This window comes from Bos mutus, chromosome 14 (assembly GCF_027580195.1).
Source record: "Bos mutus isolate GX-2022 chromosome 14, NWIPB_WYAK_1.1, whole genome shotgun sequence".
In the NCBI taxonomy this organism is placed as follows: Eukaryota; Metazoa; Chordata; class Mammalia; order Artiodactyla; family Bovidae; genus Bos; species Bos mutus.
In genome coordinates, this window is record NC_091630.1 from 59,787,822 (window position 1) to 59,807,849 (window position 20,028).

At 42.0% G+C, this 20,028-nt stretch overlaps 1 protein-coding gene across 3 annotated transcripts in view; it reads right to left on the minus strand.

Moving 5' to 3' along the window:
- The window catches only part of RP1 (RP1 axonemal microtubule associated), a 150,409-nt gene that overhangs the window by 102,490 nt on the left and 27,891 nt on the right, over positions 1-20,028 (minus strand). For all 3 annotated transcript variants that reach the window (XM_070382399.1, XM_070382397.1, XM_070382398.1), the window contains exons 2-3: positions 12,206-12,829; positions 10,798-10,969 (exon numbers count right to left, since the gene is read on the minus strand). In XM_070382399.1, the coding sequence (XP_070238500.1) occupies positions 10,798-10,969; positions 12,206-12,817 (784 nt within the window). In that variant the 5' untranslated portion in view covers positions 12,818-12,829. The remainder of the gene's footprint in view (positions 1-10,797; positions 10,970-12,205; positions 12,830-20,028) is intronic.

The window sequence follows — 20,028 nt, forward strand, 5'->3', positions numbered from 1 at the left end:
GGTCTGACTTTAAAAAACAATAAACCGCAGAGCTGACATACAGGAGAAACCGAGACTGCCCTTGAAGATCTTGTGCACAAACTGACTCAATCTATGCCCCAGCAGAGGTGGCAGCTTGACAAGCGCCGGGTCACATGAGGAGCTTCACCGACTAGAGGTAACTGAAGGTGCGTGCTGGGGGCAGGGGTGGAGAGCCGCCTTCAGGGGCAGGCAGTGTGCGTCCAGTGCGATGGGCAAACTCTGTGCTGCGGGCCTCACATCCTCTCCAGCTCATCTCTCAACCTTCTTCTGAGGCAGCTCCTCACAGGGGCCCCATGTGATGGATGAGAAAACCGGGAGAATGAGTGCTGACTGCATGGAACATGGCTTCAGCATCTGTTTACCCCTTGAAAATGGGGCGTGTGTATGTCCCTAAAGGTGAAGAGGGAGAACACGTGGTGTGTGTGTGTGCACGCTAAGTCACTTCAGTCGTATCTGACTCTTTATGACCCCATGGACTGTTGCCTGCCAGATTCCTCTGTCCACAGGAGTCTCCAGACAAGAATACTAGAGTGGGTTACCATGCCTTTCTCCAAAGGATCTTCCTGACCCAGGGATCGAACCCGTGTCTCATGTCTCCTGCATTGGCAGGTGGGTTCTTTACCACTTGTGCCCCCTGTGAAGCCCAGAACACCTGACTGTTGCTCAGTCGCTAAGTTGTGTCTGACTCTTTGCGACCCCATGGACTGCAGCACACCAGGCTTCCCTGTGCTTCACCATCCCCTGGAAAACACCTGCTAGCTTCATGTGAAAACCACTCCTATCCGCCCAGCCCATAACTCATTAACTCAGCTTCAACCTGAGTTAAGAGTTTTGGTTGCTCCAGTCTCTTCATGTTTCCTGGGGATCAACTCTGATGATTCCTGATAGCCAGCATTTCCCTTCATATCCCCACGACTTATGAACTTACACTCCTTGAGAACAGTGTATTTCCTCTAATTCTGAACACTGCTAATCCCTCCTGGGTTTGAGACTTGGGGCTGCCTGCACAACTCGGTCCTCAGCTCTCTGGAGCAGAGGCATGCAGCCCAGGCCTGGCTTGAACCTTAGCTGCTCCAGCAAGCCCACCAGCCTCCCTTCGGGGGGCCTGAGCGCCTGGCCACATGTGGCACAGCTGCCATCTGGTGGCCATGGGTGGTAACTGCACCAGCCCACCTGGTTGTGTATTCCCCTGAACACAACAGGCTAGACCCCTTTCTCAGTCCTCAAGCACTTCATCTCTAAAGCAAGTCAGGTCTGTGTGCTAGTCTTAAAACTTCCTCTAATGTCATTTAATCTAGATTTCCCAATGTTTCAAGATTTCTTTTAATGTAAGCCTTGTGAAAAATTTTAAAATCCTTTGAATGTTTAAAAGAAAAAAAAATTATATTCACAGACATGGCTTCATAAAATACAAGAAACTTAGTTCTACCCCTCAGCATCTTTGTATATCTTCCCAAATGTATGGATACAGAGTTAATAAAGCAAGAGCATGACAAGCACTTTGTATTTGCCCAGCACACCTTTATGAGGCACCCACCATGCCCCAGATCAAGTAAAATGCTAGATCTGGGATATAAATGTGAGAAAGACTCGGCTCCCAGTCTCAGACTTCAGTGCATCAGAACCCGTTCATTTTAAACAAGTGCATTACACAGCACAGCATCTCTCATTCATGTTCGTCACTCCCAATTTATCTTTCCCAGTATCATCTGGGCCTCCCAGGACAACATTTGATGACATATTACTAAAAACTGTATGCTACATGCCACATTTTTCTAAGACCTCCTGGTTGTTATGAGTGATTTCCCCCATTTCCCTGGTATGCCTAAATAACATGGGTGTGTGCACGCTAAGACCCTTTGGTCATGTTCCACTCTTTGCGACCCCATGGACTATACCCCACCAGGCTCTTCCATCCATGGGATTTCCCATGCAAGAATACTGGAGTGGGTTGCCATGCAACCCAGGGGATCTTCCCCGACCCAGGGATCGAACCCTAGTCTCTTGCATTTCTTGCAGGTGGATTCTTTACCTGCTAAGCCACCAAGGAAACCCCAAATATCACTCCTTCCAAATTAAAAGCAAAAATAATTTCCCTGTGTCTCTGCTCTGAAACATTGCCACAAATCTTCAATTTGTCAAAAACAAACAAACAAACATGCGGTATCTGCAAAATGCAATAAAGCTAAATGCAGGTATGTCTCCACAATTTTAGTCCTTTTATTTCACCAAAATTTCTCATTGCTCATTACAGAAGCTTACATAACATTACAATTTCCATATTTCATTTAGAAGAGTGCATCACTCAATGCGGAAAAATCATACTCTATGTAGAGGTGGTATTCCTCTGGTTAAATAAATAGCAACCCATAATTTTTTATGAATTTACAATTCAAGCTGAACTGAAATAGAAAATCAAGGTATTCTTTATGTAAGTAATTACTTTTAGCTCCCCAATGCCAAATTTATGTTATATTAGCACCTCCATATGTAGCTCCAAAACCATTAATTTTTCTATTTTGAGTCAATTCCAGACAAGAGACATAGATTTCCACATTTTATAAGACTTGTTTCTATACCATCAAACAATGAAAAACAAGAACCTAAAAAGATTCCCTGGTCAAGACGGAGGCAAAAATACCACAAGTATTCAAGAGACAATTTATGGTTCTCAGCCTAATCAAATTTATTTCTCCTTCTAAGCAACATGTTTTTATTTATATCTAATTAAATGTTTTATTAACACAGGTGGACATGGAAAGAAATCTGTAAAGTTCTTCACAGCAGTTCTTTTTTCCAAATTTGAGAACTCTGAAGTCACCTTTCTCTTTTCTTTTCCAACTTAAATCATTCCAGTTCCTCTCATTTTTCTTCACAAAGCATGCCTTAAACTTTTTCATTTTCTCTGACCTATTTAAATTTCTTGACATTTTTCTAATGTTAAAGAGATTATAATTTCTAGGCAAAGTACTGGAGAGCCAGCTGAGTGGTACAGCATCATTTTCTACCCATGAGGAAAAATGGTGAGTCCTGTCCTAAGGAAATACTTGCAAGTTCATTAGACAGATGTTATAAGGAAAGTAGATTCAATACATTTGGCACACACACACACAAACATTGCAAGATTGTTGTGACACTCTTATAATCATACTTTCATCAAATCAGCAGTTAAAATTAATAAATGAAGTAATCTATGTCTATTCCAATAACTCACTAATACCTTCAATACACATTTTGCACTAAGTTGACATTAAAAAAAGGGAGGGAGAGATGTAATTCCTGTCCTCAGGGCATTTATGATATCTTAGGAGGAAAATAAGAGAAATAAGAAATTATACATGTTCAAGAGAAAAACGCATAGAAAATTCAAAAAGAATAAAAACCGAGTCTGTAACTGCTGGAAAAATGGAAAAATACAGGAGTGATGAAAGTCAAACTGGATTATCCAGTGGCAAGATTTCTAGGGTAAGGTCGTTCTGAAGAAGTGGGAAATTCTTAGAGGTATCTAATCCACGTCCAGCCCATGTGCTTCATCTTTTCCTAAGGAGAAAACGCTGATGAAAGGCTGCGCTAATACTGAAATCGGAAATCTGCTTGTTCATCACGGCTTTCAAGATCAGTCCAATGTAATTAGTTTTCCTCTTCCCAAATGAAAAGATTTTCATCTTCAAAAATATAAAATATTTCTAAGATATTTCTGTTGCTAATACCTAAGAATGTCTCAACTTGGCAAAACAGGCGGGCTTGGCCAAGCATTTCAAAGGACAAATGATAGCTGTGTTCTCTGACTACTTGGTTGAGATTCGTTCCTGAGTTCTGGAATCTGCTGTTTAATAAGTTGTTGTTCTCATCAACTACTTCAAAGATTTCCTTTGTCTGACTGCTGGGGTCTTGTGGATTTGAATTCACCTGACCCACAACTAACAACAACGTATGCAAGAAATTCTTTAAATATGACTGAAATTTATTGAAATTATTTTCTTCCTCTAAGCCCAAACAGTTACTTTGTTTTAATTTTCTCCTTCTGTCCATCAAGTCAAATGTGTTATTAAAATGAGGCCAAACGTGTATATTGCCAACGGCATTATCAGTAAGTGCTCTTCTACTTCTTGTTTTATTGTTCTTGTCTCTGAACATGGTTTTGCTTGACTGTCGTAAACATGGGTGTATCTTCATCCATAACTGGAGACTCAAAGAATTTTCAACATCAGAATCTTTGCAGTATGCAAATCCTCGGTGTTCCTCATTTACAGGCTGGTTAATCACAGTCAGTATTGGGCAATGTTGACCACAGATATTATAGAGTTTATCCAAAGAGTCGCCTTCCTGAAGGGCGCCATGAATTACATTACTACCAGCCAAAGGTTGGTTCCTAACAGCACCATCAGAGACAGGATGGACTTTGTTACCAGCAGACGCGAAGACATGAGTGGCAGACGTACACACTCTCTCTGATCTAAGGTTACCCTTCTCCTCTGCTGGGTGATTGGGTTCTCTCTCCTGAGCACAAGCTTCATCTTGAGTATCTAACTCATCGTCATGGAAGGGCTCCGAGTCACTACAATGAGGCACGTTAAAATAATTGCATCTCAGCTCAGGAGGCTGAGTCAGTTCCTCTAGCTCTGAGGAGGATAGTTCAGCCATGTTTGGGCCTGGAGCCAAGTTTCCAAAATGTGAATACGGAACCTCGGTGCTGCTATTATCCAGTAGAGTATCCACTGATGTGGTGTCTGCATGGCCACACGGGCCAGAACATTCAGGCGATGACACTCTTAGCAAATGATTTTCTTTCAGGAGCCACTTGCCCTTGTCAATCAGTACTCCCTCTTCCCTGTCCCTGAGGATTCTTTTATGATCATTCTGTTTTGTACCATGTTCTGCAATGTCTTCCCTGGGATAACTGGCCCTTACGTTATTAACATCACATTTATCTCGTTTTTGCTCCAGAAATTTCTGCAACACAGTTGAATTACTAGACACCCGTTCCAAAGAGCCAAGTGACTGACCTTCAGGATCATAAAGGCCTACTTTCCCAGTGCCCTGAAATTCCACAGAATCACAGGGATAAACCTGAGATGTGTGTGTAGATCCAGCGAAAAAAGATGGTCTCATCATCTCTGCTTTACCATAAAGTTTCTCTATTGTCCTTTTAACAAATCCTTTGTTGCATTCTTTCTCAGGGGTCATCTCCTCATCACTGTCACTGGGGCCATTGCTGGATGCTTTGTATGACGGTTCATTCTCGCTGTTTTGTCTATAATCTGACCAATCAGAAGTTCCTGACCTTCTTAGGCCACTTTTAAAATTGAGAGGGGACTCTGCAGAACTTCCAGCTTCCAAGCTTTCCACCATCTTTCTGACTTTTGTTTCAGTTTCTCCTTCACTGGGCTCCTTTTCCATGTTTTGCTTAGAATCATAGCAAAATACTAAAGATGGTGGTGTCACCGGTTTCCTACTGATTGTCTCACAGATTACACCATCCTTTCCTTCTTCTGCACCATTTCTGCTGGACACTTCGATCAATTCCAAACTTTCACCAGCCTCTAACTCCTTTCGGATCAATTCTTCAGTCACTTGCTCCCCTGAATTTACCTTTCTATTAAAGATATCAGTGTTCTGGTTTTCTAATTCCTCAAAAGATTCCATTTCTGAGACGTTTCTTTCACTTGATGTCATGCTGTTGGTTGTTGAGCCTGGTTCTTCAGAAGTCTTTGAATCCTCCTTATCAAAAGATGTATATACACTTTTATCCTGAAATTTCTTTAATGAACAACTTTCAGATTTACCTAAAGAACTATGTTCTCCATCAAGTTCTGATTCAGTTGTATTTTGGAAAGAGCCACAGTGGCTTAAATTACTGATACTTTGGTGTGACACCAACATATTAGAGCCGTGTTTACACTCAGGGTCTGCCAAAATATTTCTGTCTTTCTGAACTTCATCAACTCTTTCTAACTCTTTAGTCAATTCCAAATTATCAGCTCTCTCATAGATACGGTTTTGTTCATAAGCGCAACCCTCATGAGAAGACACAGCCTCAGTAAGTGAAGAGATGTCTCCTAAGAAACAAGCCTTGTTCATGGAAGTCTGATCCATGGTACAGTCGTCACTGGGGAAAGAATCTTCACTGAGGTGACAAGTCTCTTCTGGAGGGTAAGACTTAACTACAGTGCCCATTTTACGTGGAGATGGAGTCACCGCTGTAACACAGACTTCAGAGACCTCCTCACCGGCAGTATGGCTTCCATCTAAAGAGATTTTCTGTGTTTTTTCATTTTCAGCGCACTGAGGAATTATCTGAATGTTGGGTGTAGAGCAATTTGCAGAAAGACCTATTGGACCCACATCCTGTTCTTTCTCAGTGAGTCCAGAGTGATTCGTGGTTGATTCCACTAAGCTGGCCACAGCGGCCTTCGAGTCATCAGCTCCCTCTGTGACGGCAATGTGCTTCAGCACCTCCAACAATGCAAGTGTTTCTGAACTTCCACTGGTCGCCTTGAGAGCGTCACCTGGACAGAAGCTACTCACACCTCCCTTTAGGGTTAGCACCAAGAGCCAAGCTAGAAGTACATTAGTGGAGGAATTACGTATCAAAGAAGGGAAGGGAACTTCTGAAAGTGGACCTGGCATCTGAACAACTCCATTCTGAGCCTTGGGACTACTAGGAACCAAAGCTTGCAGCTGGTGAAGCAGCTGAACTGGTGATAAGTGCTGTGGGGTGTCCCCTTCCAGATCTACTTGTACGGCAGTCTCGACGCTTGGCCCTTTTGCAGCAAGGTTTATGTCTTTGTAAACAAGGCTCATCTCTTGCCCTGACTTTGCAGCAGATACCTGACTTTTAGCATTAGGATCATCCGTAGCTGACTGTGACAAAGTACAGAATTCATGAACAGAAAGCAAGTAAGTATCGTTCAGAGAGTCAGTCTGGCTCTCACAGTGATCTTGGATGAGTTCTTCACTGCTATTTTTGTCAAAAGACATACCTACTCTCTTACCTAGATTGTCTCCTGTCAAACTGGCACTTTTAGTTGTGTGTCTATTACTTTGCAGAATAGAATCATTTCTTTTTCCAGAACTAGTGTGGGAACTGTTTCCTGGAAGAAAACCGTTATTATAACTCGCCACACCCCTTTCCTTTTTGTATACTGGAGCTGACTTGCCAAGCTGCAAAGCTGCTTGTGGACTTAAGTTCTGCAACCATCTTTGTACATAACTTTGAACTGAATGATGGGTAACATTCTCAGGAAAAACAGCTTTTTCCAAAGAAGCCAAGGAATTTGCCCTAGTTGTGACATGCTGCTTACTTACAGTAGTATCTGATTTCAACTTATCCCTTTTTTGTTTTTTCTGGCTCCTTAAAGTTATGTGTGAATTATTAACTTTTGAAACTAAACTCCTCTTTGACGTTCCTCTCAAATACCAAGAGGCTGTTTCTGCCTGAGACTCTGGCCCACAAAAAGCATTGGGTTTTTGCTCAAGGAAGTTAAACAAATGAAATAAATTTTGATTTTCAAAAGTATTTTTGCAATATCCAATCTCATTATGGGAAAACACTTTCTCTCCTTGACCAATTTCTCTTTTTGTAGGTCCCCCCAAGTTTACTTTGTTTAGTGGTCTGGATTTTCTTCTGGCTAAAAGTCCTTGAATCTTAGGTTTATGAATAGTATTTAATTTATTTCTAGGGAAATTTCTGGAATTCACAGGATTATTACCTTTCGAAGAAAAATAATTTGATTCAATTACCGTTTCACTTGCATGGAGGTCTTTCTCACAAAGTATGGCCCCTTTGAGGGAACTATGTGAATCTCGCAATATGGTTTCCTGTGCAATTCTACCTCTTGTGTTCATTCTCTTATTCTTCCTAGGGATTCTTTTAGTTGCCATCTCTCCAGCCTGATGCTGAGAATTTATCACATGCTGCTGAGATTTCATCTTTTTTTTGCTAGCAACAGAGGATGAAATCTGCTTTTCATTTTCTGGAAGTTTTGTTAAACCACAATGAGAAAATTCATGAATCAGTTGGTCGATTCTTGTAGTGACAGTAGAGTTTCCTACTGAAGCTGGGGTCTTGGAAATAGTTTTGTCAGTTCCAGGGTTGTTACTTGAAGAGTGAGCTGCATCTCCTAAGAAAGGGCTGGATCTATCATCGGTGTTACCGTAAGTTCTTAAATTCCTGACCCTAGCTTTGTTGTCTGCTATGACATTATCAACTATACCTTCCTCCACAATTGACTTTTCTGATGTAGTCTGCGGCAAGCCACCATTATGGGACATCTCTAACGTCTTCTGACTTGTAATTTCTACAACACCAGCACTTACTGCACTTGATTTGAGCAATCTGCTTTCCTTTTTTCTTTCTAAAGATGACGCTACCTGCTCATCGTTATCAACTTGAACAAGTATGGGTCTGTTGGACACAGATGACATTTTACTGCAAGAATGTGTGACCATGTGATACTCAGACTTGTTTTCCCAATCTTCCCTTTCTTCATTGTAGGAAAACTGCCCAATCATTTTCTCTTGAACCTCAGTTTCAGATACTAAGGTCACACTCCCTATCACAGACTTCTTCTGCCTCACTCTCCTTGGTCCAGGTGTAGGGGGCCTGTAGAAACGATGCTTCACTCGATCCTGAGTTCCCTGGGTGGCATCTGTGTCCAGAGCAGGGTTCTCCCAGCTGGTAGAACTACCAGTTTCAACATCTTGATCTTTCACTTGAGTGTTCGCCTCCTCCGCTAGACTGTCCACCTGACTACCACCTTTCTCCAGAGGTGAGACGTCTGCGGACAATGAACACGCAGTAATCTTTACACCAGATGATCGATCATCCGTTCTCCCTGGGAGACTGTTTATTTCACTTTTTTCACCATTATTGGACAGATCAGCTCTACAGAGAGTGGTTGTCCATTTTATGGTTTCCTCCTCTTTTATCTTGAATCGAATTTTCATCTCAACTGTCATAGTACCATCCTGATTAAAAATAATTGATTTCTCAACATCATCTTCAGAAGGATATATCAATAAATTCTGAGAATCACTTTTTTCTAATGCCAAGTAATTTTCAGAAGCAAAAGAATGATCTGAGTAGCAATCATTATTCTGCATTTTCTCAGAAGAAAGAGAATAAATCTGAGACGTTGGGCTTGAAGATACATGTGTGCTCACTTTCAAGATTTTAAAAGTAAAACACAACGTGGAAGACAGAGAAGTCATAAATATCCAATAGAGGACGCAGCAAAGAAAGAAAAGAAGAAAATGAACGATTAGTATGAAAAATACCCTATTTTCTAAATGTCATAGTAAGATGTTGTTAAGTTTCTCACCTCTATGTATTCATTTGGTCACTTTAATTCATGGTAATATCTGGTACATTTCTACAACATACTCTTTTAAAAAGAACTTAAATTCTACTTCAGAGAGGAAATTCACAGAATTGTACTTAAGTCTTAATGAGTTTAATAAGGTAATTTTAATACAGAAAGTATAAAGTAGAAACTGCTAAGGATTCTAGCAAAAATAAAGAGGTTTCTGTGAGGTTTGGTTTTGCTGTATTATTCTGTTTCACAGTACTGGACTTGGGGTGTAATCCAGTGCTGCTTACCTATCCATACAAGCAAGGGATAGATTTTTGGTTGTATTCATCTTCCTTTCAGTATGTATCAGAGAGAGGTATCTATAGCATTACCAAACTGAAAACAGTTTTATAGTTTATTTTAAAGGCAAAATTAACTTAGTAATAATTATTAATCTAACATTATCTTCTATAAACAGTACATTTAATTTAATGTCAGTCACAAAACAGAAGAGCGCGTATCACAAACCCAGATATCTAGATATTTTTTTAACATGCATCTCTAGCGATGACCTTGGCACTCATGCTTCCTCAACTCAGTCAGATTACTACCTGTAGCTTGTATAGATGTGCACATGCTTGTGCTGTGCTATGCTCAGTCGCTCAGTCGTGTCTGACTCTATGTGACCCCATGGACTGTAGTCCACCAGGCTCCTCTGTCCATGAGATTCTCCAGGCAAGAATACTGGAGTGGGTTGCCAAGCACTCCTCCAGGGAATCTTCTTGACTCAGGGATTGAAGCCAGGTCTCTGTACCTGTACTGGCAGGTGGATTCTTTACCACTGAGTCACTTGGGAAGCCCTTTGCATATACTTACCATCAATTCAGGGTATAAGGCTAGAGATACTTTCTCTTATTTTGAGAACACATTTACCAAAATTATAAATGAAAATGTTTCACTCATTATAATAAAAAGTGAATCTAAGGGCCTATGGCTTTTACTGGAATAACTTCAGAAAGTGGAGCATATATGTAGTTAAGAGAATTTTTTAAAGTCAATCAATTAATCTGAGCTCAGCTGTGCTACATGGTATTTATTATCTATAGAAAACTCCAAAACTACTGGTGCGTCACTTACTCATATCCCATAGAATTTAGAATTCCTCTCTAAATCAAGAAATGATGGCATTTTGATCTTTTATCTAGGTATTAGGTGCAAAACAAAGAAAGAAAAAGAAACTCATCAATTTAAATAGATATATCGTTGATTGATCTGAAAAACAATCTTTTTAAAATTATTAATCTCTCTGACTCTTTGCAGCTATAACTAGAACCAATTTCAGTTTAAAACGTTTTGATCCTCTCTTTTTCTGTGATGAAGGAAATTGGTCATTTAAGATGAATTGCTGTTGTTGTTGTTTTTGAGGTTAAAAAAAAAAAAAACTTAGGGCTAAAAATAAGGGCTATATATTTAAGTGACTTACTTTTTCTGCTTTCTGACCTAGCATTTCCCTTGGGGTACACACGACGAGAGATGCCTGGTAATCTAGCAGGAAGCAAGTACTTTTGGATGTCATAATTTCCTGGTTTAAACGGTTCCCTTCCTGCTGCCACCACAGCTCCAGAGCTCAGGATCACAGCCTGCAGACTGGGAACCTAGGGAAAAAATCAAAGAGTTGTGGTCCTGACATGAGCAACATGAAGTTCTGTTCTTTCCATACACTGAGTTTATGACAGATTGAATTAATTTAACAACCTCCACGGTTTGAAAGAGATACTCACCAACCATCTGTTGGGCACCAATGATGTATACAAACTAATGGAGTACCAAACGGGGATGGGGGGAGAAGGGGGTGTTAGAATCCTTATTCAGCCCACAGCTGCCTGGAACAGATCAATGTTCTGCCCTCATAACTAAACAAATCTTCAAAAGGTATGCAGTACCGCCCCTGTCCTACCCACCCAAGCACCCACCTGGGAAAGAGCCTGACAGTCACTCCAGGACCACGACATTGAGTGATTGTGGATCCGCAGGTCCCAGAAAAATGCTTTCTGTCCCCAACAGAATAGCACTCTAGGCCACTCTTTTTTAAGAAATATCATTGAGATTATGTAACAGGGAACAGAAAATCTGACTCTGTGTTGGATCCGTTTCCTTGATTTTAACCTTTGCTTTCCAGTTGCTTTTGTTATTATCATCACATTATCAGCCATTATTACATAATGGTTGGCCTCAGGGAACCCAGCTGGTCTGCCTGAATGCTCACCTAAAGTGCCTTTGTTCAGCTCATGGGGAGACAATCTGACCTTGCCCACCTGTGGATGGCTGCAAAAAAGAAGAAATTAACACATCCCCACCCCAGGCTGGCCCAGGCTGGAAATATTTTGCAAAAATAATGGCTATTTTATTTTATTTCCTCACCTCCTCCCCTTCTCTGTTCTATTAAAAAAAACTGGCATACAGATTCCAAAAAGATGGTTTAGGGGGACACTAGTCTTCCATCCTCTCAGTCTGCTAGCTTTTGAATCAAGTCCTATTCCTTGCCTCAACACCTCATCTCACAATTTATTGGCCTATCCTACAGTAACAGATTATGTGCCAACACCTTCTATAAGTCAAGGCTCAGGGGAAAGAGTGGAGGAGATAAAAGAGGTCCTCCTGGACCATGCCTCATCCGAATCTGACCTCAAAAGGAAGAACATCCACCCAGGTGAGCCAGTGCCCTCCCATGCACACTGAAGCATGTTAGCATGCAACTGTGAGCCTGCACGCATGCTTTCACACATGCATGCGCGCACGTGGGAAAAACCTTCTTGCGGGAGGGGAACACCATCACATCACTCACTACTCGAGCTCAGATGTGAAGAGCCCCCGTCCCCTCAAACGCTCACCTTCCTTCCGTCTGTGGCGTACAGCTTGGTTACCGGGCGCTGCATGACCTGTGTCAGGTACTGCAGGAAGACCTCAAAGCTCTGCGTGACCCTCCTGTTGAGCACGATTGCACGCCTCGTTTTGGGGTCGCCATTCCTGAAGACCACGAGCCGTCGCGGCGCGCGCAGCATGCCAGGAGCAGCAGGGGCGGGGCCTCGCTGCACATGGGTGCTGAGAGCTCGGCTGCTGAGCCAGGGCCGCGGGCGACGCCGGGCCTTGTCCAGATCCACTGGCTGCACCTTCCTGCCGTGGGAGCACAGGTACGACTGACCGTCCTCCAGCTCCTCCAGGCGCGTGATGCTGTGCCTCCCCCGGGGGGTGCTGATGTTCCGCACCCCAAAGGGCAGGGGGACCTTGCCCGACAGGTTGTCCAGCAGAGCATCGAATGTTTTGAAGGAACGAGGGTTCAGCACCACCCGGACCCCGCCGAACTGAGGGTCTCCGCTCTTGTAGAAACTGATCCTTTTGGCCACGACAGGCTGGGTGATGCCCAACTGGTGAGGAGAAGGAAGCTGACCTTCAGAGGAGATCCGGCGAACCATGGAGAAACTGGTGGAAGGAGTTTCGCTCATTTTGGTTGAGACCTGGGGAGGGAAGGAAATTATTCATCTCATGGTAACAGCACCAAGAGGAATACATGCTGATGCTAACACAGTTACTGATAGCTGTTCCTAGGATTTCATTCATTCACTTATTCATTCGTTATACCTTCCTGTTTTGAAAGATAACTTTCAGGGCTTAAAATAAGAAGATATAAAAGCAGCAGTTAAGTAAGGGTGTTTATAATTGAAAGATTAAAAGCAGCCTAAAGGAACATCTATGGTCCTCTAGTGACTTAAGACTCTGCTCTCCCCATGCAGGGAGCCTGGGTTCCATCCCTCTTGGGGGAACTAGATCCCACATGCCACAATTAGAAATCCGACATGCTGCAACTGAGACCTGGCATAGCTAAATAAATAAAAAGTAAAAACAACCTAAAGACACCAATGAATTGGGCACAGGTGGAGAAGGCAATGGCACCCCACTCCAGTACTCTTGCCTGGAAAATCCCATGGACAGAGGAGCCTGGAAGGCTGCAGTCCATGGGGTCAATGAGGGTCGGACACGACTAATCGACTTCACTTTCACTTTTCACTTTCATGCATTGGAGAAGGAAATGGCAACCCACTCCAGTGTTCTTGTCTGGAGAATCCCAGGGATGGGGGAGCCTGGTGGGCTGCCATCTATGGGGTCGCACAGAATCGGACACGACTGAAGTGACTTAGCAGCAGCAGATAAATCATGGGTATACATCCATGGAAAACTGCACAATCATTAAAGAGGGCTTTATTGGCCTGTATTTATTGGCACAGAGAAATGATCATGACATTTATTACTAAGTGAAAAAGCAGCTTGTAGAATACACACGCTAGGCCATTGCCAATGTGTATAACATTTATTATACTAGAAGACGAAAATGTATATACAGCCTAGTGCTGATGGTGGTTATCTCTGATGGCAGAGCTGTGGATAATATTTGTGTTTTTTATACATTGCCAAATTTTGTGACTCTTTAAAATTAGCAAGTATTATTGAACAATTTTAAAAATAAAAGAAACATAAATCAGAAACCATCCAATGAGAAGAGCTTTGCAACTGATCAGTTTAGTTCTTCATGTCCCGGCAGTCAAGGAAAAGGGAGAACACAGGAAAAGTTTATAAAGTTCAAATTGTCTGTTAGATGGAATCAAATGAACTCATTTGGAGGAAGTTGTTTCCTGACATTAAATTCTGGAAGACCCTTAAAAAAAGGGCCATATTAAGGTAGTCTAAGATGTTTTCATTACAGACTGTAGAAAATGCAGTTAAATTACACACAACTAATTGTACGTTGGAAAATGCTGCACTAAACAAATATTTTTAGAATGAATGATGGCATTACTATGGGCTGCTACAAATGATGCAGTCTGGTTACTGGTCCCAGTAGAACCTGGAAAGTGAAATTTTTGGTCGTAATTTAAGAGCCGTTTCAGCCAATCACTGAGGTTTTCCTTGTCCACATTCCAAGAGTCTGACTGACAAGTGAGCAGCTTGTGGGAGGGTTTATCTGAGGCTTGGCTTGTTTTTCATTGGTAGCACACTGCGGCTACTTTCTGTTGTTCTAAATCAATGTGATTATTAGTGTCTTTTGACAGAGTAAGAATGCCCTGCAGCCTTGAAGACAAATTGAACAAACTAAATAAATATGATCAGTATCATACAGATGAATAAAGCATGTCCAGCACTGTAAATCAGTTATAAATCTGAGCCAAATCACTTAAATGTTTGCAAGCTGTTATCTAAGACTCTTCATTTATCTCCAATATGGCTTGTCAATATTATTTATATGTAACGTAATTTAATGCGTTCAAAGATCAACTGAGAAATGAGATGTGTCTCCCCTTCTCTCTTCTCAAGCAGTTTACAGTAATTATAATACTTAAGACACGAAAGGCAGTGTAGCAGGAGCTGGGGAATCCAGCTTTGCGGTGTCAGCAAAACCTCAATCTCTGCTCATCCTCGGCTGATAAACTCTGGTCTGACCTGACAAACTGTGCTGTGATGGAGGATGAATTCCTTCATTATCTGAACAAAAGACTTCAGAAGTCTTTGCCTCCAACCACTTTTTAGGCTTGTTTAGTACTCTTGCCTGGAAAATCCCATGGACGGAGGAGCCTGGTAGGGCTCCACTGAGCGACTTCACTTTGACTTTTTGCTTTCGTGCACTGGAGAAGGCAATGGCAACCCACTCCAGTGTTCTTGCCTGGAGAATCCCAGGGACGGGGGAGCCTGGTGGGCTGCCGTCTATGGGGTCACACAGAGTCGGACACGACTGAAGTGACTTAGCAGTAGCACTTAATATTTATTTGAAGTTATTTTACATGAATAGTGTTTAAGACACATTTTTCACCTAAATTTGAATAGCTTATTCATCTATACGTAAGTTCATGTGTGTGTGCTCAGTCATTTCCGACTCTTTGAGACCCCATGGACTGTAGCCTGCCAGGCTCCTCTGTCCGTGGGATTTCCCAGGCAAGAATACTGGAGGGGATTGCCACTCCCTTCTCCAAGGGATCTTCTTGACCCAGGGATCGAACATGGGGCTCTTGCATTTGCACACAGATTCTTTACCACTTAAGCCACCAAGTTCCTGGTGAGGCTTTTAATTCCAGTAGCACCCTGCCTGGATCTCACTATTTGGAGAGCCACTCACCTGCTGGTCATGTTGGGAACACAGTTATGTGAGCTGATACACTTTGGGTTTTGTTTGGTGGTGGGGGATGGGGGGAGGTGTCTCGGTTTTTATGCTGAAAAAAGAGAAAGAAGATTTTGTGCTGGGATCAGAAAGGAGACCATGGAAAATAGGGTCCATGGGAGGGAAGACATGGCCCCCATGGTCCCACTCTGACTGCTGCCCAGTCTTGATCATTGGTTTTGAATCTAATGCATGAAGGAAGAAACTGGAGTTACCATGTCCTGGGAAAAAGCCATATGCCCAGCAGAGGAGGACCATCTGCAGAGCAATTACCTGCAGCAGAGTAGTTGCCAGGCACCTTAAAGAGGAGGCCACGGCAAAAAAAATATATATATATATATACAAGTTCCTCTGGTCCTCACTGCTGTTACAGGATCTCTGAGAACTCCTGGAAGTAACTGGAGGAAGTTTTGGAGAGAGTGTTGATATTTTGCATACATGTGGCTGGGATTTAAGAGCCCATGGTGAGGTGGGCAAGCACAGCAGAGTGTAATGAAGATTCCACTATTATCGAATAAAAGGATCTCTGTGCATACAGTGGGACTTCCCTGGTGGCTCAGACAGTAAAGAATCTGTCAACAATGTGGAAGACCTCGGTTCAATCCCTGGGTCAGGAAGATCCCCTGGAGAAGGGAATGGCTACCCAGTCCAGAATTCTTGCCTGGAGAACTCCAAGGACAGAAGAGCCTGGCGAGCTACAGTCCATGGGGTCGCAAGGAAGCTAGGATCTTGAGGGCCTCCACTGTCCTCACCACTGACTGCCCTAGAGGTAGCAAAGCATCCAGTACACAAAATCTCTTGCCTCCAACCCCAAATTATATTGAAATCTGCTTCTAATGACAGCTTGCTACCAATATCATCCCCTCTTCTTTGAATGCTCTTCATAGCTGAATCAGACCATGAAGCTGTGAATATTTGCATAGCTTTTTAAGATTAACTCGATTTAGCACCCTTGGTTTCCTTAGGTGCGACTATTGTTACACTGCTCTGTGCTGTCACTGGTCTGAGTCATGTGTGTAGCTCAGAGCTAAACAGTTGCCTTTCCCAAGAGGGCTGTACCTTCCTTCTCTCCCGCACTCACTTGACAACAGATGACAGGTTTATAAGGTGCAGGCACGTCATTTCTTAATTATATTTTAATTTAATTTTCTGGCACATATTAAGAATGCAAGCAATTCAGAAAGAAACATGAAGTCAAAAACAAAATATAAAGCTGGTATATTCATTATGTTCTGTAGTGATTCAGAGATCTGATGCTGCAAGAAAAAATATTTCATTCCACAGGTCATAACTCTATGGGACTAGGGATTGGGGTTCAGAAAGGAAATATGGGACTTATTCTTTATGGCTTCCCAGGTGGCGCTAATGGTAAAGAACCTGCCTACCAATGTAGGAGGTGTAAGAGACACAGGTTCAGTCCCTGGGTGGGGAAGATCCCCAGAGGAGGAAATGGCAACCCACTCCAGTATTCTTGCCTGGAGAACCCCATGGACAGAGGAGCCTGGCGGGCTATAGTCCATGGGGTCGAAAAGAGTCAGACATGACTACAGGGCTTAGCACACATGCACACTCCCGGTGGCAGTCCCAGCTCTTCCGAAGCTGGGAGAATGTATTGCACAGATATCTCTAATGAGTAAATAGACCTTTTAAATCAGGAAAAAACCTTTCCTCATATTTGAATACACTTGAATTTCTTGATTTCCTGATATTAAAATTCCCTCCTACTTCAATATCAGCATATTGAGGTTTCATGCTTATCTGGGTAAAAATAATATTAGCAATAGTTATTGTTTTTCTAATGGTTATAGATAGAACACAAATATGTAGTCTAGATATAAAATAAAGTACAGCTGGCTAAAATAGATTATTTTCACAATAAAGATTTTTTAAATAGGTTTGCACTTACCAGAACTTGAAACTTCCCTTAAAAAGATGGCTCAAGTTCAATAATCCTCACAAATGTTACTGGATATGTAACCTGTTCATTTCATGCAAAGAAACTAGTGTCCTTGGGTGTATTCTGAGTGGGGCCGCTCAGAGATTGAGGGCAGCCAATTAATTTAATCCGAGGCAATGCTAATCACCGGGCAGACTGCACCTTAAGGGAACCACAGCCAGAGACAAGCCAGTTCCCATCATGCTCCAGAATCCTGAGTCTTCCTAATTAGTGTCTCTTGTGTTGCTTTCTGCTTCCCTAGTATCATTGTCAGGGAAAAGTACTTCCCCAATTCATGAGCATTTTCCTCCCAGACAGCCTCAAGTCCTCACTTATTCGTATTAAAGAGAAAAAGTTGTTAATGCTGCTAAAAATGACATTTTTGTCATTCTTTGATAAGTAGTTCTGAGCCAGTATTTACTCATGGTAGTCATTAAAAAGAAAAGGACCTAAGCCCTTTGTTTTTCATGCAAGCGCTCCTGAGTATTGTGGCATCGATGTAGTTCTATAAAAAGGGCTGTAAGTGTAACAGTCCAGCTCCTCAGCATAGGACACGTGCTAGAGGCGCCCCGCAGAAGGGGTGCTGCGCCTCCACACACCCTGCCTCCCACCGCTCTGCTTAATCATCGGGGGTTTGAACGTGTTTCAGGACTGTGTCACACACGCAGTCCCCAAATGACACATACTGCCTCCAACAGCTACCTGCAGTCTAATCTGATTTGAAGATGCCTCCCACCTAATCAGATTTACCGGGCTTCTCACCTCAGCTTTGAACCTCAAAAACAACGGGAGGGGTGCTCTGGGAAAGAAGGACCTGGTTCAAACCTGTGCTCCCGAGTGTCGCCTCCAAACACATCACTAAAGGAACAAGGTGATGACATGGCACAGTTTGCCTAGTAAATACTGACTTTATAACAAGTGACCAATTAAAAAGGAAAAAGGAAAAAACAAATATCACGTATTAATACATATATATGAGATCTAGAAAGACGGTACTGATGAACCTATACTGCAAGGGAAGCAAAGGAGAGGCAGCCACAGAGAACAGAGTGTGGACACAGTGAGGGAAGGAGAGAGTGGAAGGAATTGAGGGAGCAGCGTTGAAACACATTACCATACATAAAATAGATAGCAAGTGGGAACTTGCTGTAAGACACAGGGAACTCCAGTCCTGGGCTCTGTGACCACCTAGAGGGGTGGAATGGAGTGGGATGTGCAAGGGAGAGGGCCTAGGTATACTTATGGCTGATTCATGTTGATGTATGGCAGAAACCAACACAATATTGTAAAGTAATTATCCTCCAATTAAAATTTTTAAAAATGTAAAAAGGAGTAAGAAAGGGAGGGAGGAAAGAAAGGAGGGAGGGTAGATATGAGAAATGATGGTTATAAACCTCCATTTATAACATCACCATCCACACAGACATGGCAACTGAAGCAATAAAGAAATGCATATTTTAGAGTATGACAGACAAGTCATATATATATATATATATGACTGAGTTACTTTGCTGTATAACAGAAATTAACACAAACATTGTAAATCAACTATACTTGAATAAAAGAATTTTTTAAATGCCTGGCTAGGGAGTTTTGATTCTATTCTGTAGAACATGGAAATGCACTGAAAATTTTTGAGCAGAAATGACATCAGAACTGAACTTTTCACTGAATTTGTATGTCAGATGACTTGCGGGGTGGAGACCGTGGTGACAGAAACTGGGGAGGTGGCCCTAAAAATAGTTAAATCAAGAGCTCCTGAGGGCCTGACTTAGAGTAATGAGAATAGAAATAGAAAGGAAGGAAATTATTTCCAAAAGTTTCAGAGGTAAACCCGAAATAACACAACAATAGGTCGACTGTGGAAGGCAAGGAGGTAGGTAATTTATTTAATCCTTTAAACGAATAATCTACTATAACTAAAGAAGCCAGTGCAGAGCATAGTTCAGCAAAATTGCATGAAGCAGGCTGAACAAAGATGACAACAGGAATTGGCTTTTATCAACTATACTTGCTGTGTCCTCATTTAAATGAATAACTTGAGTTTTTCAAGCTACATAAGAGGAGAGACTGTGAAGTCAGGAATTGTCCTAATCCATTCCATTTTTAAACACTTAGTTTGAGGTCATAGAAGGACATCCAGGTAGGGGTGTGCAAAAAGCAGTTATTAATATAACACTGAACATTGGGAGAGAGGTCAGAATAAAAGAGAGATTTTAGAGGCATTCAAGGAGGGGCTATAATTTTTGTGTTGAGATCACCAAGAGAAAGAATTGTGAAAGCAGTGAATATTATTATTCACATTATGAAATGGGAAGACTCTGGAAGTTATGTAGTATTTACAGTTGTGATGTGAACAGATCTCTATAATCAACACGATAGTCAGAATTATAGTGAAATAACAAAAATTCACAAAAATTCACAATCCCCAAATTCACAATGGAATTTCATGTTTCCATCATTGGCTGATCAGATGAAACTGACCTAGATATATCAAAAATTAAAATCCAAAATGATCCAGATTAAAATATCTTCAAGTCTATTATAGCCTTATGGAGAAATAGTATTACTAA